The following is a 25,880-nucleotide window of genomic DNA, read 5'->3' on the forward strand; positions in this document are numbered from 1 at the left end:
AGCATCAAGCCCTCACAGGTCTGGATGCAGTTTAAAAAAAGCACATATAACCAACACTTTCTATGCACTACACTTCACAGTTTTAAAGGCAGTTAATTACTGTAACTTGATTTATATTTTTTATGATAGCAAAGTCCAGACCTATTTACAGAACAATTAACCTCTCTCTGGCAATGCTGGAAGTATTTCTGACACACTTCTATTCCTCACTTGTTCTACAGAAGTCATCTCAATTTTTGGGAAGCTGGGCCTGGGTGAATATCACAAAAAAATAAAAAAAATAAAAAAATAAAGAGAGAAAGAAACTACTTTCATCAGCCACAGAGCAGACCTCTCATAATCTGGGTGTAGACACTTGCTGCTCTGGTCCATTTGGTCTTGAGGAAGAGACTAGAATTTTCTAAGTGACAGTGGGTAAAAATACGTAACCGACTGCCAAAGTTATATAAAGAGACAGAAGCACAGAGCATGCATGCATTGCCATGGTGACTGTGTGAAACCTTATTCCCAGTCAGAGCCAAGGAGGGTCTGTTGATGCTTTTCAAACAAGATGAGGAGAAAGGGAAGAAACACTAATACTGTCTCCTATTGACAGTGCAATCTGTCTTGCCTCTGCACCTTTGTCATGAAACAATTCAAAATTGCTTCTCCAATGAATAGACAGAACAAAGTCAGTGCAAAACATCCATGACAGTCTGATTCATGAGACGTTACAATAAAATCCCAGGTGAGGAAATAATCTAGCAAAAAGTTTCCCAACGTATCATAATTCCATTAGGAATTGTACGTGTCCACTCATTAAGGCTTTCTTGTTTTTTTACTTTGCAACTAACACAACTTTACAAAAAAGTGAAAACGTCTGGATGATTAGTTCCCATGTCTCACAAATAAAGCAACACTTGTAGAACATACACTACTTATGATATGGCGCTGGCTCTATCTTGGGGACAAATGAAAAAAAAAACCCACACAGAAAGGAAGGTAGACGCACATGGACTAGAGCATACAAGTGCAAGCTCCTCTGCCATTGTGCCAACCTAGCCACATCAGAGCTCTTTCTAGTCTGGAAGCAATAAAGGCCATGTGAATATGGTACTGAGCCTAAACTCGGGTACCTTGCTAATGCACCTACCTAACTTCCAGCATAGAGGAGAGCATGGGTAGGGCACATACTCATTGATCTAAGCTTGTCCTTATGGACCAAACCAGTCTCTGGGGTTAACAAGGTTAGAACGCATCTTGCTTGACTGGTGAAGCTGTTATTTCCGATTATGGTTTGTAATGCTTCAGGATTCCTTGTTATGTAATGATTTAGAGCCTGATTTGTAGAAAGGCATCATCCCAGATTTTGATTGGGTAGGCAAAAATAATTGTGGGTGCAAATAATATCACTTACACATTTAATTGCTTCGTTTTCAAGAATAATAAAACAGACATATCTAAACTGCATATATATTCACCTGTCATCTGTGGGCATTAAATGTGCTGCTTTCCGCAGATAGTAAAAGCTAAAGAAATCTGTCGAAGACAAAGGCATGCAATAGACTAAGAAGGTCTTAAAAAAATAAAAACACATTTCATGAAATTCTATACCATAGATATGCACAACAGAATACAATGAACAAATATCCTGAATGACACAAAAGTGAAACTATTCTAGACATGGCCAACTTCAACGGTAGGCACTTCTGATTCTACCATATAAAAATATTTTTCAGTCATCAGGAAATTCATACTCACATCCCCCAATCTTTTTCCTTAGTTCCCCATAGCAGATTAAGCCATAAAGCTCCAGGGAGGATTTTTTCAGCCCTTGTGAAAACACTGAAAAGCAGAAGCGGTGTTAGTGAGATGACATAATCCACATTGTAGGTGCTCATTTGAACACTGCAAACAAAATAATCTTCAATGAAAGGATAAAATGATTCACATTTTCAATGATGAGGCAAACACTGAAGGTAAGACTAAGTTCTATTTCAAGAAACACTATAATGAGAGGGGTTCACTGATTTCCTGTTGGTGACTTAAATTTCTGGGAAAGGCAACATTTTTTTAGACAACAAAAAAAACCCAAAGCAGCTTTCACAGAATTTAAACAAATACAGTTCAATATGCAAAATAAAAGTTACTTCAGTTGTTATATCAATTCTAATATCACTTAACTGTCTATAATTTCTAAAGGAAACATATTGATGCCCCCAAGAAAATACATACAAAACTATTTTTTATATGAAAATTCACAAGTAGGTCTGAACTTTTCCAGAGACAGAAATGTACCTTGAAGATTTTACACAAATTCCAAATTCTAAATTTTTATATAAAAATTGCAAACATTTTATTCAGCTTTAGTTTTTCTCCTTTCATATCAACATATATCATGTGGACATTATTATTTCTAATATATTTATAGCAGCATTGAAAAATCTTGTGGTTTATAAATCTGACAAAAATATTTATTCTCAACTATTCATTAAGAATTCAGTGCTCTTTGACTTGTAAACACCCTTAATCTCAAAATTCAGGCACATATATTTTTACCAATACTAAAACTAATCAAAGCACTGCACTAATTCTTAAATTTCTACATCCAATGAGATTAGATTTAGATACAGAATTCTACTTTATTCAGACAGCAGATGAAGTATGTCCATGACAACTATTTTTTTAAATATCCTACACAAACCAATTTCTTCCAACGCTATGTTTGCTGTGACATTTATTTTTAAATAAAATACTAATGGCTTGTTTCATCTCAAAGTGCCATCTTGTTTTGAAAAAAAACTCAAAAATACACCTTAAACTTTAAAGGTATTTTAAATGCCTAAGTCCTCCTTCAGATAACCTTAAACTTTAAAAGTGTTTTAGACATGTAAGTCATCCTTAGACTTACACATCTTAGTTAACCTAATCCTATGAACTGTATTCTACATTATCTTTGCATTTCTTTCACTTTTCCTAGAAGTATGTGATAATATACCTTACAGGTCATTAGCACTTGAAGTCATACCCATTTCTCATGAATGAGTTATTTTTAACAAGACAGGCTATAGCCACAAATTGACGGGATGAATTTACTGTCCAGAATTTTGCTGAAGATAAAAGAATTGTTTGAATACTAAAGAATTCCACCACCATGCAACTACCATAATAATTTATATAACTTAGAGCATATCATCAGAAGGATAGGAAGGCCCTGGAGATCTTTACCTGATCAACATGCTAACAGGAGAACTGACATTCTTCATAATATCTTGACAGAGTCAAAAGAACTAGAATTTAGTAATATCTGTTCACTCTGCAATAGATTGCCTTTAACCTGCTATTCAGATTAGGCTAGAAATTAACTTGAAACCTCACTTCAAATACACCCTGAATATGGTGTATTTGATAAAAATCAAATATCAAAGATCATACATTATCATTATTGTTACAAAACACCACTAAAAGTTCATATGACTACCCAATTTCCTTTTCGTTCAACAAGATGCGGAAGAAGGAGGGAAAAATGGGAAGAGAAGAATTCAGCAGTCTGGGATTCCTGAGTTGCTGAATCAATGACACAATTTCAGGTTTATTTAAAGTGTAAATAAATATTTCAGCCATGTACTCTTGGCTCAGACCTTCCCTCAAGGTAGTAAAAAGTAAGGCCGGGGTCAATTTGCTTGATGATGTCAAGTGTGACTAACATTTAGGTAGCTGTCCTCAAAGCTGTGTTCCTGAGAATGGAAAAACATTTCTTTAAACCTGTTTTTTCCATAAGATTAACAGTTGGAGGAGCATTTATTATGGTGTGGTGAACTGATATAGAAGCAATGATACTACTACCACTATTTTTTTGAGAAGTATTTTTCAAAAAAGATGAATCTTGGTATGGTCACACTGAGGAAAATGCAATGCGTTCACACATACCTTAGTGCTGCTCAATATTTATTTTCTCATCTTCACCATTCCTAGCTTCTAGAATGGCACTAGAAAGTCTAGCCCTCACAGGACTGAGCTCTACACTGAGCCCACTTCATTGCATACTAACCATTATCAAAGTCAATGTACTTCGAGATCTTGTGCCAGGTGCGGTAGTAGAAATGGCGAACTTGTTCTTTGTTCTTCACCATGCTTGCTGGTTTGCCTTTCTTTTTGTACTTCAGGGCAATGTTGTTCTGGATAGCCTCAAAGTCCTTCCCATGCTGAAGAAAAAATAAAACAAACTGAAATACTCAAAATCAAGCCTATCTCTTCTCACAAGACAACTCAATAAACACGAGGGATTTTGGGGTTCTTTGTGGGAAATCACATTTGAATGGTCATAACCAAAATTTTTGCATATTAGAACTCAACAGGGTGAGGGTGACATTGGTTTCTTTTATGTAAAATGCACAATAGATGTCAAAGAAATTACTTTGCAGTTTCTTAAAAAGAACTCTTTCAAAGTAAAAAATAAAAGTTGCAAGCAGACTTTTAAAAACGATGTTACTCATAACTGCTCTGGGTAGCAGAATTGAAAATACTGACTCTGTCATTTTGCTTTCTTTAATTTCCCCTGCATTCCTTCCCCTCTTCCTTCTACCTCCATTTCTGTCCACGGAAGATGAAAAAAACTATTATATTTGACAGTTCATTTTATTTACAGTAAATTTCATGTTCAGGTTATTAGTGGTACAAAATTTGAATTTCAAATAATGAAGGAAAAGGTTTTTTTTTAAAAAACAATAAAAATACTTTCTTATAGAAAATACATTGTTACAGTTTAAGTTACTGTAGAAGCTTATTCTCAGCATAAAAATAGGACTGGGACACCTAGGTGTCCCTTTAAAACTACCTAATATATATAAAATCCTTGGAGACTAAAAAAGGAAAAGGTAAATTTTACATACATTAACAATGAACTCCTGCTATCACAAAATTTTTGAAGAATTCAAAAAAGGCTGGAGTTGATTTACATATGATTACAGAGTATGAAAATCTCTTTTGAAAGGTAATGACAGAAAATAAATGACTAGAAGTGTGAGACCAACTTAACTGAACCCCAAATCCATCCTGTAGTGGATTTTTGAACTTCTTCCTGAGTAATCAAAAATAAATGTTTCCTTTGAACAATGGAGGGACTTGAATTTTACACAATTCCCATGAATAATGCTGCAAGTCAGAGGAATTGGAAAAGAAAAAAGACTATAGTATAGTATAATATAGTATATTCCCAAAATATACACATGAAACATGCTTACCACTAAGAAAGAGAAACGCACACATCTAAAGAACCCCCCACACCACTGAAGGACTTGACATTACTTTTGTTTCCATCTTTACTATGTATTTCTATAACAGAAGTCCTCTTAAAATAATCATAATCACAGGACATTCCGGAAAATATTGTATATATCATGTGAGATAAAAGGTAAGATGATCTAATTTTTCCATGTCTCCCGTCCAAGTACTGACCTGGTTCAAATCTGCTTGTGGTCAAAGACTAAACCCAGTATCTGAGACTCTTACTAAATGGAACCTATTTTCTTATTTGATAATATTACAGCATGATTGTATTCTTTTTCAAAGTTGAGATGGGGCACTATTTTTTTCTCACTTGAAATAATATACATTAATTTTCCAATTATGCTTCTACTATAAACATCTATGAATAAAACTGCATTATTATTATTATTATTATTACAGAAGTGATTTTCACTTTAGATGGTAACACATTCATTACTGAATTATGACAACCAAGATATTCTTGCAGAAGGTATTTTTTGCATTTTTAAATTTCCTTGAAGAGCTCACTGGCAGGGAGGTACATTCTTGTCCATTTCATTTCTATTTTTATTATGATACCCATCCTTAAAGCTAACAGAATCTGAGGCTGGGGATATGACATTCAGATCTATCTCCCCTTATGCATTTCCTGGGTATTCAGAAAAAAAAAAGCTTGAAACTTCTGAAAGGTGGCTTTGATGCACAGGTGTTTTATAGCCAATTGGATAGACATATATTCATAGATATATATATATATGTATCTGCGCGTGTAATATATGCATAAGGGGGTGCTCCTGCAAATCCCAATTTAATCAACCTTCTTAGGAACATCCAGATACCAAAGGAAGACACATAAGCTGTCTTTTTTCTTTACACATACCTCATACAGTCCCTCAAAGAAAGTATTTTTGTCCTCCGTGCTCCATGATTCCCACTGCCGTCTGACCTTCTTCCCTTCCTCCTTCTCTCCAGTCGAGGAGCCCAGGTTTCTTGCTGCTGACTTGGAATTTGCAGCAGGAGTGCTGGGAGGAATTCCTGGTGTGCTACCAGATGTAGTCCCTCCATTATCTGCTGCTGCAAAAAAACCAAGACTAGAGCGAATATTAAACCAACAAGAGGATTCATGGATAAAGATAGGGAGGGATTCAGAATTTTCCCCTTCTTTGCCAGCTTCATTTAAAGCATGTTTTTTCAAGGTATGTCACCTGAAATACAATAGTCAAATAACAAGTTTTTTAAAAGACATGAAATCTCAATCAGCAAAAAACGAGGGGAAGGTTTCATTGAATCAGTTCTCTATTTCCAGGAATAAGAAAGATATGCAGGAACTTACTGAAGTGACCTCTAAAAGACAACAGAAATCACTAAAAGACATACATCACACTCTCCAATACCTATATACTTGTGCATTCTGCAATTACCCATTCGCAGCTGAAGGGAATTTCTGTACAATGCTGAACACTGATATGACCAATAAAGCAAACCAACAACCATGAGAAAATATATGTCATTTCATATGCTTATCTTTGGTCTTGATCCTATGGGCTCCCTAATATCTGTGTTATTGAATGGATTCAAAGATCAGGCCATAAGCATGTCTACTTTACACCACCACATCATTCAGTGGATCTGCATTCTCAAAAATCCTACCCTCAAGATAAAAAACAACATCTCTAACATTCAGGCATTCAAGGATAATTCAAGGTATCACAAAGATGGCAAGTCCCAACTGTTTCTCCTTCCCCCGCTTCCATCCTAGTGTGGCTTTTGGAAAAAGGCACAGAAGCATAACCTTGACTGTACCTCTGTCACTTTGTCAGCCCACCAAAAGAACACGGATCAGAAAAATAATGTGAAGTTCAGAAATAGCAGAATTTGGATAATAAAGCCTGATGGAACTAAGAGAATTTGCTGGTTTTGAAAGCAGGGGAGAAGGAAGATTAAGAAGTACTGAAGAAGATGGAAGAATGGGGAGAAAAAACTGCGGGAAATAAAATAAAGGCAGAAAGCTACGTATAATGCAGTAAGATTCCATTTTTCACCACTTACTTCAGAACAAACCATTACTCTTTTGAAGACATTTTAGTCATAAAAACATTATCAAAGTGTAAATCTGTGACTTATTCAGAAGAAAAATATCAAACCAAACATCATGATAGCTTTGAAATCATAAAAGATTATCAGAAGGTTAACGCAGAAATCTGAGAGATCCCACAAAAAATGCACTTTGTTTTTCCATGAAAAAGTAACTATGCTCAGTAACTTATATTTCCAAAATACATTCTCTTCAATTTCGCTATTACGTATTATTTAAGATTTGACTGCTCTTATCAAGGCAGGATTGTATTTTATAAAATAAACATTTTTTAATATTAAACATTTTTAATTATAAAACATCCTTATTACCATTACCAATTGTCCAGTTACTGGCCTTTTTGTGCTATTTTGCAATTTTGCAAGACCTGTTCTTTATTTTATGACAAACTGGTTTGCCTTAGCTTACTTACTTACAAATCCAGCCTGTGAAATACAGTAATCTCAGCCAGCTTCCCAGACTTATGTACATCAACGCAGTTCTCTTTTTTTATGCTTAGGTTTAAAATGGTCAGTTACCTTTTAAAATTCAATTATTTGAAGCAGTTTGTTTACCTGACAAAGTCAGTGTTAAAAAAACAAACAAAAAAACCCCCAGCCCCCCCAAATTATTCTTCAATCAAGACTTGGGATATCCAGAACCAATCCTAATATTACCAAAGAAGAGTATCAGAAAAACCAACTGCTAAGGGCTTACTATGCTTTAGAGATTTAAGACTTGCATGTAACTCTTAACCCTAACTACTCAGTTGTGATTTTGAAAGTGGTTCCTTGGGATGATAAAATCATAGTGTTCCAAATCCTGAAAAAGCTGTTTGTTCAAGTAACAAAAAACATTTGAAACAAAATCTAGAAGAGAGTTTGTAAGACATACAAATTTCCATTTTTTTTTTGGTGTGCAATAAATATTTACTTGGTATGAAATATGATATAGTGACAGTTTTAAGGTTAATGTTTCTTTTATTTCCAGGAATTGCTATTTGATCCTTTCAAAGAAAATTGTTGTCACCACAGGGAAACACATGCAAAGAAGGATGGATGAAAAAGAGTCAAGTAACTAGAAGCAAAAAAAATTCAACTAAGAACAACTTTTCAAACAAACAACTTATCCATTTCCGGAGCCTTCACTGGCCATTTATAAAGTGTCTGAAAGCTAAGCAATTTTAACTCAGAAACTGTGAAGGTAAGTCCTTAAAAGAACTAAATCATTAGAAAAGGTTAAGGAAGTTGAATAGCTGGCTGAGAAGAAAAAAAGCATTTTTAAGACCCAGAATCACTTATTTATTCTGCAAGTGAACACATGTGATCAGAATATCGGAATTTGCATATGATAAAAAACTAACCCTAGAAATACACATCTTAATGTTTAAAATCGCTGAACACCAAGAAAGGGGAATTCAAATATACCAGTCTTCAGTCTCAATCTACCATCTCTCTTGCTGCTACCGGCTCCCAATGTGAAATACTTTGTTTATAGCAAGATGGTTATAGAACTGTATACCAAAGAATTATTCTTCTGATCACACACCTCTAACTTTCTGAGAACACATTTGGAGGAACTATCGATTAAAAAAAAAAAATCATCTGTGTATGTAGAAGTATAGACCTAAAGTCAGTTGCCAGGTACAGGTTTTATCACAAATTTTCTAAAGATTATACAGCATACATGGTACATGTAAAGCTTTCATGACTAAAAAGTGCAAGAAGCAAATATATCATGAAGCCTCCAATTTCTAAAAAAATTCAAGTTCAGTAGATTTCTTCTAAGTTGCACGTAAAAGGCAAAATGAACAGAATAATTCTATCGAGGCTCCTCTCCTCAGGACATGCTAGGGGCTCCACTGATTCAATTTCTACAAAGGATACATAGTTCGAAATCGCTCTTCTGTTCCTTTAGATATTCTATTCTATTCCTCTAGATATTCTGTTCTATTCTATTCTATACTCTCTGAATGACAAACTGTAGTCCTTGGAAGTTCATCACAGCCTTTCTTGTTTTAAACACAAATAAATTACTATTCAGACAATTGTTTTGAGTCTAACATGTCAAGATTTTGAAAAGCTAATGTTCTGTCACCTCTGTAGAGATCTTACATGTCATTTAATTATTCTAGGAATTAAGGAGTTTGCTATATCATCCCTTTGCATAATCTCTCCTACTTACTATTGTGCACAGTGCAGATTACCAAAATCTACTCTAGAGTATACTGGATCTCAGGAAGGAGTACTGTTTATTCTAAAACATGGTATTATAAAGCAATTGAGGATAAAAGGCACTAGAAAAAGTGAAAGTAGTTATATATCATTAAGATTCACCCCACAAATTCATGGTTTCAGTCTTATTGTATAAAGTTCTTGCTATATACACAACAGCGAGCAACTTTGCCTCATCTCATTAATGACTGAAAATCATCATCATTAATTCTCAACAATGGATTATTTAAAACTTAAGCAATGCATTAAAACAAAAACGTCCACTTAGGTGAGCCAGACCACTGTTATTGAAGAATTGCTGGAGAGAGGAAGGGGACTTACTCTAAGAATCTGGTTAGGTGCCTGTTCTAAGTAAAATCGTCTATAAAAGGAGATCACTGCAGATGAGACAAAGACCAGATGGTCATTCTCACTCTGTCTACTGATCCTGCATTGCACAAATCACAAGACTGGACACCCCACATGGTTACAACTATGACAATCCCTTCCCTTCACTCCAGGATGCAATGGAGAAGTGGTTCCTGCACAGGAGATACAAAGCAGCAAGTTTGGAAGCTAAGTTCTCAGCATTTTCACTCTGTTTTCACTCCACAGTTTGTAAAGACATCAGGTTTCTGTACTTCATAATTGCCTAGAACTTCTAACAAAATCATAGACCAAAGTATCAATGTTTCAGAAGAAACTTACTGACTCCGTTAATCTAGTGTTCTCTACCCATATGCCCACTAGCATTAGAGTTTCAGATATATGCGACAGGGATGGCATCATCTCATACTAGACTTTCATCATTCCCTTCTGCACTATCATAAGAAGCTGTCTTTGTAGTTCTAAGCAAAATATAAAACCTTGCAAAAAATATATAAAGGGGTTTAAAGACTGAAGTTTAAAAATCTGGCATGAAAATGACAAACAATGAAACACTGCACATATCAGATAATTGAGTCACTGATAATATCAGTGTCTCATCATGACTACAGTCATGACAAGTTTTTCCTTCCAGGCTCAAGGTAGCACCTTAAGTGTTTGCTCTTCATATCTTAAGTATTTCACATACACAGGAGCTGCAATTCAACACAGTTCATCTCCACTGCACCCATCTATCTCAACATGCAGATCATTTCTCTTATTGGCATTCTACAGGCTTAGTTTGCAAAATGTCAACTGGAAGTGGAACATCCATCAGGGAGCACCCATATAAAAGGCATGATACTTTCACCAATCCTTGTATACAGCATGGCCAAATTCAGAGCATAAAACACTCAACTCCCTCTCCAAAGCACAGCAAGCGAATGCCAACTTGTAAGATGTCAGAAAGTTTCCTTTGGAACATTCATTCTTTTTTTCGGATTCTATAGGAGCCAACAACAAGGTTAAACTACACAATTTCATCTTCAAAAGTGTTTCTTAGTAAAGACTGCCATTAAGGAGGCCACACCTGAACACACCTTCATGTGAGTATTTTATTCTCACACACCTCTATTAGTGCCTAGCAGTCTTCTGAAATACATGCCAAAACATTTATTGCTGACAGATTTGGGTAAGGTACTATGATCTACACTTTCCAGAAAGCTTCCAAACACACTCTGCTATTCTCATGGCAGAGCATTACCCAGTGAGCATTTACTTCTTGATTTTAATGAAAAAGCAATCAAAGACAAATGTCTAAACTTTCTTCTTGATCGCTTGGCAAATAAACCCCATTTTTTAGGCATATATCTTTTCAATGGCCAGATACCACACCACATACTTCAGTGAAGAAATGAATCAGCTGATCCCCTAGAATGCATGGGCTTTGGGAATTTAGTGAGGCCATTTGGTGTGTGAAAGAACAACCCAAAAAAGGTGCAATCTGGATCCGATTTGCTTTCCTCTCCAAGAATTCTAGCTGAGAAGAAGAAACTATTAAAGCAGCAACATCTGAGCTAACCCAATACAGTTGTAAAATGTGTACCATCTTAAATAAAAATGGTGCACTATAAATTTAGTCATTCCCCCAACTCCAGTAAATCAATATTCTCTTGCTCTTCCATCAGAGAAACTCCTTAAAAAGAAGGATGCATTAGAAGCAGCTATATTAGGCATACAGCTAAAAATTTGGGTGTGTTTCTGATATACAACATTGCTTAAGTAGTTCAGCACTGGAGAAAAAGAATATGGGACACAAGGGATCAGACTGGGAAATATTTTATGTTTATGACAAGAAATGAAGAAACAGTTCAGTATTCACACACAAAATCTGTAACTTAATTAATATTTATCCTATGCCAGTCAACATTAAAGGTGCAGTGATTAAAATTCTATCTGTGCAACCCTGCTTAATACTTTAAGTGAAGTATTTTAAAACACTAACATGTATCACTGCTCAGAAAAAGTGTGTGGTTCCCTCTAAGCCATATGATTGTGCAGCCATGTGCCTTGCAGACAAGCACCTTTCCAAGTTCAGTACCTACTGCACATGGCACAAGAAACAAATCTTCCTCTTGTGGTGGGCCTGATGTGAAAGATAATGCAGAGTTCTGGTCCCCAGCCATTTTCAAAGGGAGGGAGGGAGAGCCTGGATAAATGGGAGGACAAAGAATGAATGAAAGCATGTCAGGCTGGGAGGGAAGAAATAATAACTGTAAATGAGATGGGCAGAATTAAAGAGAATATTAGGACACAGGACAGTGCTAGTAGTTTGTAATCAGTCTTTCATTCCCTAGAGAAATAATGTTGGAGGAATGACATTTCACATCAAGTTTACAATACGTTCTGCAACATCCAAATTTAGGAAGATGAGATAAAATAATTTTCATAGCTTAAGTGCAATCAGATATCTTGGGATACATGTCCTCTTCATAGGAGAACAGAGTCAGTAGTTAATCTAATTCACATACTACAGGACATGCAACTTTAATGGGTTGAAACAAACTGTGGTCTGCTTTCTAGTGAGCGCCAAAAGATGGAACATTTTAATTCAATTAATGTTTTCAGCTGAGTAACTTTTTTTTTTCCTTGAATAAGAACTACTTATTACTGCAAAACAAATCCAAATATTTTTTTGGGACCATTTTGCACATTTTGTGAATAAATCTAAAGCAATGACATGAAAGACATGCTTCAAGCTTCAGCTAATCACCATAGATTTACTATTTCCTCCTTACTTCATTCTCCATTTGGAAAAATGGGTAAAAACATGGAAATGAAAATGTCCTACTTTAATTCAGACTAGATCTACAGAACGCAATTGCAAGTACTCTGCATTTTGTTTTATCATTATGGTCAGAACGTAACACATACATACTCCCCTCGCTCATTTTTTCATGGAAAAAAGCCCCCAAACACACCTGAAAAACCTGTGCTGAGCAATGGTGTAGCATATTTGTATATGAGAAGTAAACTCTCAGAAGTCCCTCTTCTTCAGCAACCTCCCTCTATCTTGGTCTGCTTCCTCCCTCTCAAGAAAACTTCATGCTTTTGAACTCTAATACTTAACTGCCTCCACCCTGCTATTCCTTCAGGTTTCTCCTTTGATTTTGTGCAAGTTACTGTAAGACTTACGTTCAGTATTGGTACTTCAAAAGCTGTGCATTATTTGAGGTATAGAATACAAATTTGGAAATATGATAAAAAGATGATAAATACTTGAAAATATGATACTAGGTATTCTTAAATATATGCATAGATTTAGGTATTTGTGCAGCAAATTAAATAAACCTTTCACCAATTCAAACAGACAAGATTTTGGAAGGGAAATAGTTTTCACACATTATCTTACTGTGCTGATTTTTTACATCATTTTTGCCCTAAACTCAAAACGTAACTGAGCGCACAAAAGGGAAGAGCCAGAATCCGAAAATCCAAATAAAGATAGCTTCATGGTAATCTGAAAATTAAGAACATGTATATTCATTCTGCTAGGCAGAATTTGAGAATTATTATTCAAAGTCTTCCATGAACTATATATAGTAAGGTAAAGGAAAAAAGTTAACAGCTGCTGAGTGTCCCAACTCTTCCTACCATTTACAGTGAAGTTTACTTTATCAATAATTTGTTTGCTACAATGAAGTGCCCTAAAAGCACCAATGACAAAAATAAAGAAATCTGTAATAGACAGAAAAAAAGACTGTTTCCAAATCTCTTTTAAAGACATAATTAGGACCAACCAATGCTTGTTGAGTGACTACAATTTGAAAAAAATTAAGTTATATAATCATACTCTTTAATAATATCCATCCTGATCCTCTTTCCAATGAGATTTCACTTTAGAATATGCAGATACTCAAAGCAGGACTATTTCTTCAAGAATATTTTAAGGTTTACATAGCATTATTGAAAGATCATCACACTAACAAGTTTCTGGTACGGACCAAGTATAAGCATGGTCTAGACACTCCTGTTGGCCAATGTTAACATTACCTTTGCAGTTATCACCTTAACTGTGACATGCAAAATGGAAAAGCCCTGCATTTTCAGAGCTGATCCAAAAGACTGTAAATGCAACTGAGCTTTTTATTATTTTCATACTTACAGGGGTGAGCTGGAAAGTTAGCGGGAAAGTGAGTACAATGAGTTTAGTCCCACCTTCATTAGTAACCTTCATCATTCAATTAGCTCCTTATTGGAAGCCAACTCTGTGTGATACTTCCCTTGGAATGCAAGTTCCCAAGAACTGTAATCACAAGACATTTCTAAGGGAGAATTCAAACAAGTCTGGAAAATGTCTCAGTATGTATATCTGAGTGTAAAAGAACTCCAAATAGAATGGATCCTACTCCATGGCTCTGTTCTCCAAGAACTGAGAGTTACAGTCTCCACCATGTCAGAGAAATTGGCTCCGACACATTCACTTCAAAACTAGCCAGGCAGAGTTGTGGCTGGTCTTACAATTCAAAAAGTGAAAGTATAATCATAATTCTACCACTCACTGTCATTCTCAATGATTTAAGAATTTTCCCCAAACCAGACAACATAGTCAGGTACAGAGATTTTACACACTATTTATCTATGACTGACTACTGAAATAATAAATTCTGTTCTGTATACAATTTTATTTTGATTATTTCTGAAACTGAACTACAAAATAAATGAAATTTACTTTTCAATTTAGTATCAATACACCTCATTAAAACTAATCTGCTGCTCTAAAATTGGAAATACATGTTTACTTACAAATATGCAAACATGAATACACACATGCACAAAGATACCAACATGTATTTGTTCACATGTGTACACACTTTCAAAGCAATGGAATATTTTCAAACGCATATATTCTACATGTCAATCATGGATCACATGTATTCCAAAGAAACCTCTCCTCACATTTAATACTATTTACAATTCTTGAAATCATTATCTGCAGCTAAATACTCCTGGGTATTTCATCTGTTTATTTGGTTTAATGCAACTGGGAGAAAATTATATAGACCTTTCAGTTCTACCTTTCAACATTACACATAGAAGATTTTCACTTAAAACAAAAAGTTTAAGAGAATAAACAGGATTTACTAAGGCAGTAAAAATATTTTAGTCAATTACAGAAACTATCTGTCAAAAAATGTATTTCAAGAATTTTTTGATTATATGGCAATATCTAAAATATCTCAGTTTCAAAGGACTGCCTTCTGACTGTAACACTAAGCAACTACAATTCTTAATAAAGTTTACCTAATGTCCAGCATGTGCAGATCACTGTAATGGAGAGAAGTGAGGTAATCTCCAGTATACATTGATACAATGTGGAGTTTTATTTAGTTTCTGACAGGAAATAGCAAAGTTTGCTCTTATAAGTGTTGAAAAATCTAAAAGTTTTGTTTTCCTCAAAATTTAATACAAAATAATGCTTCAGTATTTTTGCACAAGGGATCCAAAACTAGATTCAAGCACAGCTCAACTACCGTGCCAGGTGTCAACCAGTAACTGCAGAGCACACACAATAGTACCAAGACAGTCAGCTATCCTTGCTGCCTTCTAGCTACTGAAGAAAGGAACAGCCTTGAAAAATCAAATTCTTATCTACAATGCTAAAGTTAAAAAAAAAAAAATTATACATGTATATGTATGTAGGTGCATATATACACATATATATGTATATATAACAACCTTAATTCAAAAATCTCAAATTACATGTAAAAGCCCTAACTCTTCTGAAACACTGATGTAGTACTGGGGACTCATAAAACCTTAGACAACAAATATTTCAATATGGGCACTTCACAGCTGTTTCCAAAACAGTTCTTTTGCTAAAATGGTCACAGAAATAAATGAGGGGAAGATCAGTTTTTTAAGTTTTTTTTTTTTAACTAGTACTCAACAAATATTTTGTTATTACCCAGTGATAGAATTCTGAGTGCAGCCACCTGATTACACAGCTTGCTAGAGTCTAATTTCCTAACCAAAACACAGAAATTTCCTAAAACTCAAGATAGATGGAACGCAGGAATTAAAGGTTCCCTTCAGTAACGAAGGGAGATTCCCCCCCTGCCCATATACATCCCCAAACCCCATTTCTGCAAGTATAAACATGAGAGTGGGCAGCAGAGAAGCTGAAGCCTTGGGACACAAAGAAGATTTCAGCTACTGCGAGAAACAAGCCCCAAAACACCTTCCCAAACAGCAAACAAAAGATGGCATCTACAGAACAAGAATGACAACCCCTAAAAATACAGGTGACTCCCCCCATTACCCCCCGAGCCTGTGTGTCCGAAGGGTGACAAAATACAGTACCTTTGCCTTTTGCAGTAGTGCTGCTGCTGTTGCCAACTGAAGAGGATGCCTGAGAATCCTTCTTTAACCTCTTGCTCTGAGGTCTGACACTGGACCTGAGAAAATGATGCTGGTCCTGGCTGTGGGACGGCTGGAGGGAGGAAGGGGCCTGCGATAAATTGGGGTTCGACGAGGGGTTGTTGTTAGTGTTGTTGTTAATAATCTTCTCTTCTTTCTTTGTGCTGCTGCTGCCTGGAGCTGCCTCTCCTCCTCCTCCTGCCCCTTCTTCTTCCAGGGACTCCTCATCTCCTCCTGCTCTCTTGCCCAGCTTTTTCACCCCTTCCTCCCCGCTGCTCTCTCCCAGTTTCACTGTCATCCTGTTGGGGAGGAGAGAAAGAAAAGAAGGGGACACAAAGTCAAGCCACGGACCCCCCCAGACAGGGAGAAAAATCCCTGGGCTGAGAGGGGAGAAGTTTAGCTGCAGAAATTCCTCTCAACATGGCCGCCGTTGTTTGTTACTAAATCCCCTTTCGTTTGCTGTCCCGACCCAACAACCTGTGCCGAGAGGTGGGAGGGGGAAAGCCCCACAGGAAACCCCCCAAACCAGCCTAAAAGGGAGCCAGGCTCCCCCGGCAGCCCTCTGGCACCTTCCTGGAGCAATTAGGGGCGCCTTTGGGAGAGAAATTGCCAAGCCAAACTCAGGCGTTTGGAAGCGCTCGACAGACACACAGAGAGAAAAACCAGCCACCAAAGCCCCGGCGGAGCAGGGCAGCGCGGAGCGGGGCCGGGGCCCCGCAAAGTGCCTCGCCCCCACCCCATCCTACCCATTGTGCTGCTCCTCAGGCCCAGGGGGGCTCTTCTTTCTCCTCACCATGGAGCCGAGGTGATCCGACCTGCTGAGGGGGGGAAATTCATATTCCTAGATGCAGCAGCAGCAGCAGCTTCTCCTCCTCTCTCTGTGTGTGTGTCTCTCTCTGGGGCTGGGACTGGCCAAGGCTACAAAGATTTCCAACTCCCCCCCCTCCACCCCCACCCCCTCCAAACGGCCCGGCACCTTTCGGCTTCTCCCCAAACGGCAACTCCGCTCCCCGGGAAGGTGCCCGACCAGCAAGTGCACAAGGCGCCCCAAAAGCTTCGCCGCCTTTGCAAAGAAGCATCGCGTTGGAGGCTGATCGCCTGTCAACGTCTGCGTTTAAAAACCGACGAACACCAGGAGATGATTTGGCTTTCCAAAGCCACGAACTTCTTGCTTGCTACGTCAGCAACTTCCAGCATTCTTTAAAATTAATGCATCCCCCCCCTTTTTTTTATTTTAAAGCCCACAAACTCCACAGACATTTGCAGCAGCTTTTCCCCCCCTCACCTCAATGCAGAGTGTGCAACTCCAAGAGCCACTTGGCCAAGTGCAAAAAGTTTTAAAGCATTATTTGCTAGAAGGCTACTTATGGACTTTCTGAAGTGCATCACAAAACACCTTAAATTCCAAGTTTGACATTTGGACCTGCTGCTGGGATGACCACTCACTCTGCCTCTAACTTGGGTTCACAAATCTGCTCAATATACTAAATTTTTTTAATACTCAGAACAAAATACCAGACACAGACAAAAAAACTTAAAGCATTAAATCATATCATCTGCTAAAGCCCAATAACAACTCCTTTTTTTAAGAGTATAAAAATATTACTGACACCACACCTCAAAGAAGCCAACTTCCAAGAAACCCTGCTACAGCAAAACAGAAAGAAGAATCGGTTGCAATGCCTTATCACCACAGCAGAAGCCACAGTCCAACTTTAATTAAGGGAAAAGATAAATACCAACAAGAGAAGGAAATTCTCAATATCACAACTAAAGCGACGGAATTACTATGGATAAGACAGACACCAAAACAATGTGTTTTAAAATAAACCAGACGCATCAGCATTACATGGTATGTAATTTTGTGCAATTATTATTGATGACTTATATTTCTATTATTAAAATTCTAATATAAAATATTATTAAAATCTAATGATTTTCAGCTAAACCACTGAATCTACCAATAGGGCACATTCCATTCTTTGCAAATAGCCTAACAAACTGGTTTGAACTGTAGATCTCAATTCATATTAAAACTGGGTTAACTATTACCTGACAGATCACTAAGTACAAATACAAAAGGGTCCCCCACACACCTAAAAACACAACATTTTCAGTTGTTCTAAAGACAGAAATCTTTAAATTCTCTGACAATTTGTGCTCAAAAGCTTCAGTTAAGGAGAGCTTAAACCTCCTTGATTTCAATTTTAGTTTTATTACTACAAATTAAATGATGCATCTACTGGTATTCCCAGCAACCCTAGTAACAGAATAAAAAGACCTCTAGCCCAAAAGAGCATGTCTTCGTGGCAGTTACAAGGCTAGGGTAGCAAATCCCACTGTCTACCCCACTTCCCAACAGCTGGCTCCTTACCATGTCCTGACTAACCCCTCCAGCAGTGCTCTGCACCCAGTTTATCCGTCTCAGATGCTTTCTTCTTCCTCTTTCCCCTGACACCTGCTCTCTTCTTTCAAAAGGAGAATCTTGCCCACTTTATCGCTTTCGTCCTCCAGATCTTCATACTTCGTGGGCGTCCTTTCACTCTGCCTCTTAGAACCCCCCCACGCCTCTCGGAGGACACGCTTTCCATGCCTTCAAACTCCCCAGAGACCCAGGTGTTGCGTTATCCCGCTGATCGACGGCTCGACACGAGAGCTGGGACCGCAGCTGCCGGAGGACCGAGCCGGCCCCGCCACGCGCGCCCCACGGGGGGCGAAGCGCCGCTCCTCCGCGCCGCTGGCCCCCTCCGCCCCACGCCACAGCCCGCCCTCAAAGAGACGCCATCCCCCGCCTGGGCTTTTACCTGCCGCATCAATGCCGCCTTGCAGCCTCCGCGCTCCAGCTCTCCCGGTGGTGGCTGCTTCGGATCTTCGGGCACCCGCGGCCCCAGGCACGCCCAGGCTGCACCCCAAACCCGCCAGCTCGGGAGGATGCCGATGCACCCCGAGAGCAGCCCGGCCCCAGCGGCCTCCGGCGGCCCTCCCAGCTTTGCTGGCGGCGGCAGCCCCGCTCCCCACCGGGGAGGCGAACTCTTCCCCAGGCTCCCCCGCGACCGCGGCCGCGGCCCCTGCCCCCCCGGCCCCAGCAACCGACGGGTCCCCGTTGGGCCTCAACGCCCCCGGCCGGAGCCGCGGCCCCTCCGCGCCCGAGGCTCGGCCGCGCTGCCCCCGCCGCCCCCTCGGGCCCCGCGCTCGGCCCCAGACGGGCCGCGGATCGGGGTCCCGGCCGCGGCTGTTCCGCTTCCTAGTCACCCTGCGCCTGGCGGGGGAGCGGGGCGGAGCGCGGCGGCGCGGGCCCAGCTGAGCGCGCGCGACACTCCCCTCCCCAGCACCCCAAACAAACCGCCCTATTGGCTGGCGGCAAGCGGGCGCCAGGCCGGAGGCGGGGCCGCGACCCTAGCGCTGGCCAATCAAAGAGCGGCGCGAGGTGGGTGACGACAGCTTGACGCAAAGGAAGAGGAGGTGGCCTGTATTCCTCAGGGGGCGAGACGAACCTCAAGAGCTAGCTGCTGATTGGCTAAAAGAAAAAACCAATGGAGGACCGCATAGGCGGGGCTCTTGGCCATAATCCAGACCTTCATTGGTCAGATAGGTGTTCATTTGCATGCGACATTCTATTTATTGTCCGTCGGGGGGCTTTCGTTTGTTAGTGGGTGGCGCCTGAGCGGAAGGCAGCGGTGGGGGCGGGCTGGCAGGTCCGGTGAAAGGTCCGAGTCGGTGACAGCAGCTCCCTGTTGGGGAGCGGGGCGGCCGCCTCGGGAAGCGCGCCTTGCTCCTGCCCTTGCAGCTGTGCAATGCGCTGCGGCTTTGCGTAACTGCTGCTTTGCTTCGTTTGCTTTACTGCTCTGCTGGGGTCCCCTGTAGCTTCTCGTTGCTCTGGTTTTAAGCCAGAGGGTAAAAGCAGTGCAGGACTTGCCTGTGTTTGTTGCACAAAGGCCTTCAGCCACGGAGTTTCCTGCTGGCACCTGCTTGTTAGTGCTGTTGGACTTCCTGCTGGCACAGATGTGACCTGTTCCTCTCAAAGCAGCTTGCAGTATGGTGGGGCTAGGTCACCCTGAAATGTTACCCAGTAGACAGCAGTGTAGTGCGGCAGCTGGCTCTGCCGGCTCGTGTTGCCTCTTTGTGCCTGCGAGAGGGTGAGTGACAGTGTTGGGCCTGCTCTGCTGAGTGAGTTGGGGGGCAGCTCTCTCCCTGTAACTCCCCATGCTTACATGGGGCCAGGCCCTAGGTTTAAGCTAGAATAAAATACTTGGGTTGTTGCATCTGAAAAGCTGCTTAGTCTTGCTGGGTGAAGAGGAGACCTGCTTTGCTGGGATGGAGCTGCGGGATTGACTGCCCAGTGCACAAGCACTGGTGTAATGCGTCTCTTCAGAGCTTGGAGTTAATGACTCTGCTGTAGACTAAGGAAACTGCTAATTCTTGCTGACCTCCTGTTATTTTTCCAGAGTTTTTAAGACACGGTGAATGCTGGGAGCTTAGCTGAGCACTGGGGGCTGCTTATCAGCTGGGGCCCTTGGGAAATGGTGGGCCTGGGTTTCCAGAATGTTCTGAGCTCAGAGGGCTCCTGACCAAGCAGAGCCTTGGGCACAGGGGGGCTGCAGAAGAGCTTCCTTCTCCATTGCTTATTTGATGGTATGCTGCCTATTAATTAAATACTCTAGCTAAAAGGAGGCTTCTAATTTTTTAGTGGTCTTAGCGCTACAGGTAACATACGTGGAATAAGAAGTGTGGAATCTCTCAGGAATGCCTAGTGTATTTAAAACTTCCAGACTTCCTTTGCAAAGTTTGCACTTGTGTAGGTGCTCTAAAATGGGATGTTTCTCTTTTTTTTTTTTTTGAAACCATCTCCAAGGATTAGGAAGTTTTATTCAGTAAGGTACAGAATTATGTCAATGGGCTTGAATTTCACTTGCTAACTAAACCTTTAGGCAATTTTTCCAGCAGCTACTGCCTGATATTTATATGTAGTGATTTCTTGATAACTGCTGGCAAAATGATTCCTGTGAAACTTACAGCTGGTGCTGTGTGAGATTTTTTTCTTTTAGTGGCTGTTAATAAATTGTTTGGGGGTGGGGAATATTAGGTCTCTTCTTAATCATGAAAATCACAAGCTATTTTAATCTTCTTCCCTTGAGGAAAATCTTCACAAACTAAACTTAAAAGTAATGGTTTAATTATTCAAAAACTTCACAACCATATGTAGATTCTCAGAGTGGGCTCCCATGGAGAGTGTTGGGAACATATCTTACGGTGAACTAAATTTACTTGAACATGCCTAGAGTTTCTCTTCATCTCCTGTAAATATTCTGTAATGATATGCAATTCTGCATAGTTGTGATTAACCAAGCTTATTGCTCTAAATACAGTTTGTGAATCAAAAAGAGCTAAATTGCATATGATCTCATTTGTTAACATGGTCTGCTATCCAGTTTTAAATTTAAGTCTATACCTTAATTAGGTTTTCTTTGTATAAAGTGTATTTTGCAGTCTTGTTATGGTGTAGCCCAAGATCTTCTGGCTTACACCAAATAGTGTTGCAAATTGATTTGACCTCAGCCAAATTTAACAATACTGACAGGAAATGATGCATTTGGTATGTACAGTGCCATATACAGTATTTCCATGGTGCTTTGCAAACGGATATGAAGATATGTTTGGTTCCCCAAGGAGCTCAGAGTTGAAGGTTTCTATTCTTTGTACATGTAAATAATTACATATGCTTGAATAGCTCCACTGCCTCAAGTGGACTGTTAAGGTGTGAAATTGCTCAAGTGTGTAAATGTGAAAGAACGAATTAAAAAAAGCATTGAACAAGATCTGAGAGGCAGGGAGTAGGTTGAGTATGTCAAGGCACATGAATTTCTCTTCTTTTTAATATGGAGGGACTGCGATCATGCTTTGGAAGACTTTCACAGATAGCAATAAACATTAAAAGGTATTTTCTATGGCTTTCTAGACTAGGCAGCAACATTAATTTGGGTTTGTTGCACATCCTGTGTATTTTAAGGTATAAATAACTACAGGCACTGCATGCTTCATAGAAACAAATAGTTTTCCTCTATTGCATGTTTTGTCTAGCAAAAGGATAAAGTTTATATTTTTAAGTGTATTATGTTGGGTTTTTAATTTTACATCTAATGTGCATGACTGTTATACTAATTATAACATTAAACTACTTTTCCGGTGATCTTAGGTAAAAAAGCCATCAGTATAGTATATTTTCCCTCAAGGTTACTTAGAAGCTATTAAATTTCACTCATAACTCCTTTCTTCTTAAAGGCTCTTCAGCTGTTAAATCTGGCAAATGATAATGGATGGTCTTTGTGTTACTAAAGCAGTTTTTTCTTTTCCCCTATTCAGGTAAGAGGATTTAAACTGAAGGCCAGACTTATATTGTTACTCCTTTACAGTTTACCAAATAGGAAGCACCTAATCATACAGCTTTATTTTTCTCAACACTTGAGGTCAAGCCCTTAAAACAAGGGGTGAAACGCAGTATGTGTTACTTTACTGCTGAAGGCTGCTCTTTGCCTATCCTTTGCTAGTAGTCAAGCATCATTCGTGAGGGCAGTACTCAGAGGAGGGAGGGTCTTACAATGCTAGGACAGGGTATTAATTTGCCTTTATAACAGGGCTTATCCACTGAATATTGGAGGGAACTTTCTAACTCTGAAGTCTACACAACTAGGAATGTACAGTTTAGGTATTAGGCAAAACTTTCTATGTAACATTGTGTAGTGTAAGACAGCTTTCACAATGACTTGTGTTTAAAACAAAACTGGTCACTTAAGAGTTAATGTTTTCTGTAATTGGATTTTTATTCCAGCCAAGAGAGGAAAGATGGACTATAGATGACTACTTGAGACTTCTACTAGCCCTATGTTTTTGACTTGCTTGTACTATGTAGTTACAATAGCTTTCTTACCTTGTTTCCTCAGGTAACCAGACTATCTGTGCATATGTGGTGCCTTCCAGTCTGCTCAGAGACTCAACTTCAACCTAATTTCATTTTAAATATTGCTTGCACAGTGAAAATATGCAGCTGGATGGAACCAAAAAACAACTTAGTAACTCTACCTTGGGAGTGGTGGCAAAATTAGCCAAGGCTGTTATTACAAATCCAAGAGTCCACCCAAAAGAAATGCTATAAATGACCCAGTTAGAACTGATGCCTTGCTAGGCAGAAGATAATTCAAGCATGAGATGCAAAGCTACAGGGAAACAAGACTTCATGAATTTTGCTGCTCGTGGCATAACTCATTCTAAAAGGGATTGCTGAGCTTGTGAGTAAGCCTGAAGCCAATGGGAACTGCCTTTAAGTTCCAGAAGATGCACAGCATGTTTATATACAGCACTGCCTCCCACATAGTACTACTTACTTATTGATTTAAAAAAAATTGCTTTTTACCTGCCAGAAAGGTCCCAGAGATTCTTGTGTTCTTTCAAAATGGAAAGTGTGATACACCATTTAAACTAACAGCCTCATCTATGGCCAAAGCTGACATAATTTAGTGTGTGTGTAAATTATCAGTTACAGTTGTAGTGGAGGTGTGACTTTTGTTCTCAAATACACTTTTAAAATTTGTTTATGCAAATTCATGTGGACTTGCCGCGACTTCAGTGGTGTTATAATTGATGGTAGAGTTTATATGGGGCAGTATTAGGGTTGGGTCTTGGAGAACTGCATCTTTCTCAAATGTGTTGAGTAAACCTGGCTGTTGGGGCTGAAGGCAGGCACAGCACAGATGAGATTAGAGAGGTGCAGCTGTGCTGTCATTGAGCTGGGCCATACAGGGGGCACTGAGCAGTGCTGAGGGAGAGGAAGGGTGGTTTGTGAGGGCAGCAGCAGGAGGTCTTGGAGGTCATTATCTTTACTTAGATGTTACTAGAAAAATTTTGCTTCTATTTTAATAAGTTAAAATCACTTTCCTGCACAAGTTCTGAAAGCACTGATGAACTCTGGACTGTAGAATTACTTAACTTCCTGAAGTGCGTTTGTATTACAGTAGGCTTCAATCAGACCAGGCCCTGTTGCATTGGACACTTAATACATGAACAGTGATCTGAGCGGTTGGTGATTAAAATTCTGATTTCCAGGAAACAGGGGAACTTCCAGGTCAAATGTAAGTCAGTGGAGGGCTGTCTGAGTTGGGTGCTTTAAAGAGTAGGCTGTTAAATAATCCATCATCTATGTTAGTAACACTTCCCTATGGGGTTAATTCACATAATGCTGGAGACAGCAGCTGCTGCTGCTAAAAATGTCTGTTATGATTTTGGGCCTTACTCACCAAAGCTTCGAAGGTGGGTGGGTGTTTGAAAGCAAGTATGTGCTTGGACATGTTTCCCAGGATTGTCCCTGTCTCTCTGCACAGAGGCAGTGTGGGGGGACAGGGGCCTGTGAAGCTGAAGCCCTCTGAGGCTGCTGGCAGCCTTGGAAAGTGGCAGCTCTAATTTGTAAAATATTCTGGCCTGGTGGCTGAGAGAGCTGGTTCTAGCGCAGAGGCCCGACGCTGTGGCTTGCCCCTGTGTAGGGTTAGACGGAGCCTCCCTGACCGCACATCCCCAGGTGGCAGCGAGGAGGGTTTTGCAGGTGTTGCCCGGGGCTCTTCGGGAGGCGAAGGAGGGTCACACCGGACCGGTGGCCGCTTTCCTCCAGGTCCCCGTGGGGGAGGGGAGCCGGCTGCACGCGCCCCATTCCCCCCCCGGCGAGGCGGTCGGCGCTGGCCACGCCCCCTGCCCGCGGGGGGCGCGCGCCCGCTGCGCTCGACACTTTCCGTCTCTCTCCGCTATGCCAGCGGGCCGCTTCGGGTGTTTCCGTGGCTCTTCGGCTCCGTTTCGGGAGTTTCCGTGGCAGGGGCTCTCTCCGTTGTCAGGGGTAACGCTAAGCATCTCGGAGCGAGTGAGGCCTTGAGCGGTGCTGCCGCCGCCGGTTCTGCGCACCGGTGCCGCCGGCAGGTAAGAGCGGGCGGCAGGCGCCGGGCCGCCGGGGAGCCCGCTGCGGCTTGGCCTGCCCCTGCTCGGGAGCCGCGCTGCGTGCGATCGCGGCGCCGGGGGGCTGCGGGGCGGGGGCGGCAGGCCGCGTTTCTGCCCCGCCGGTTCCGCTGCGGGCTGCCGCGGGCGGCCCGCTCCGGCCCCCGGCGGCGCCCGCTGCCGGCGGCGGAAGCGGGCGGGTGTCCTGGGGCAGTGCGGGGGCGGCGGCGGCGGCTCGCGGTGCGGGACCCGGGCCTTCGCAGGGTCTTCGCTTGCAGCGTGCAGCAATCGCTCCTTCCCGGCTACCGCTGGTCTTACGAAGCGCTTTGTACAGGACAGGAGGGACGTTGAGTTGTCCGTTGTTACTTGGTTCTTGGGAAAAACGTTTAAAAGTTGCCCACTGCGAAACAGGATGGTTTCGGCCCACGCAGCACACTGTACGCAGGAAAGAATACGTTAGAAATGGGCTGGACTTGTTCCTACGCATGTTTTTTTCACTCCATCTCCCTCTTTGTAGATTCAGGATTTAATTAGATTTTTTCTATTTAGAAAAAAGAGTATTTAGCCACTTACCATGCTTTTATAGCATA

At 40.5% G+C, this 25,880-nt stretch overlaps 1 protein-coding gene and 1 long non-coding RNA gene across 9 annotated transcripts in view; one reads left to right on the forward strand and one right to left on the reverse strand.

The window, feature by feature from the left end:
* Positions 1-19,324, reverse strand: part of CRAMP1 (cramped chromatin regulator homolog 1) — a 51,698-nt gene extending 32,374 nt beyond the window's left edge. Inside the window, exons 1-6 of one of the 6 annotated variants that reach the window (XM_067306017.1) lie at positions 19,125-19,324; positions 17,114-17,138; positions 16,264-16,619; positions 6,128-6,321; positions 4,031-4,184; positions 1,741-1,824 (exon numbers count right to left, since the gene is read on the reverse strand). In XM_067306017.1, the coding sequence (XP_067162118.1) occupies positions 1,741-1,824; positions 4,031-4,184; positions 6,128-6,321; positions 16,264-16,618 (787 nt within the window). In that variant the 5' untranslated portion in view covers position 16,619; positions 17,114-17,138; positions 19,125-19,324. Of the gene's footprint in view, positions 1-1,740; positions 1,825-4,030; positions 4,185-6,127; positions 6,322-16,263; positions 16,620-17,066; positions 17,175-17,296; positions 17,329-19,124 lie in introns of those variants that run through there. The other 5 variants (XM_067306015.1, XM_067306016.1, XM_067306014.1 and 2 more) reach the window with 5 other exon arrangements.
* Positions 19,325-19,962: 638 nt separating this feature from the next.
* Positions 19,963-23,919, forward strand: LOC106482419 (uncharacterized). Of its 3 annotated transcripts, none has more exons than XR_010885812.1 (4): positions 19,963-20,015; positions 20,766-20,952; positions 22,600-22,680; positions 23,259-23,919. It is a non-coding gene; the product is annotated as an uncharacterized lncRNA (long non-coding RNA). The 3 variants fall into 3 exon arrangements; XR_010885810.1 differs by lacking the exon at positions 19,963-20,015 and adding an exon at positions 20,022-20,456; XR_010885811.1 differs by lacking the exons at positions 19,963-20,015; positions 22,600-22,680 and adding an exon at positions 20,022-20,456.
* Positions 23,920-25,880: the final 1,961 nt, after the last annotated feature.

Source organism: Apteryx mantelli, chromosome 16 (assembly GCF_036417845.1).
Source record: "Apteryx mantelli isolate bAptMan1 chromosome 16, bAptMan1.hap1, whole genome shotgun sequence".
NCBI lineage: Eukaryota > Metazoa > Chordata > Aves > Apterygiformes > Apterygidae > Apteryx > Apteryx mantelli.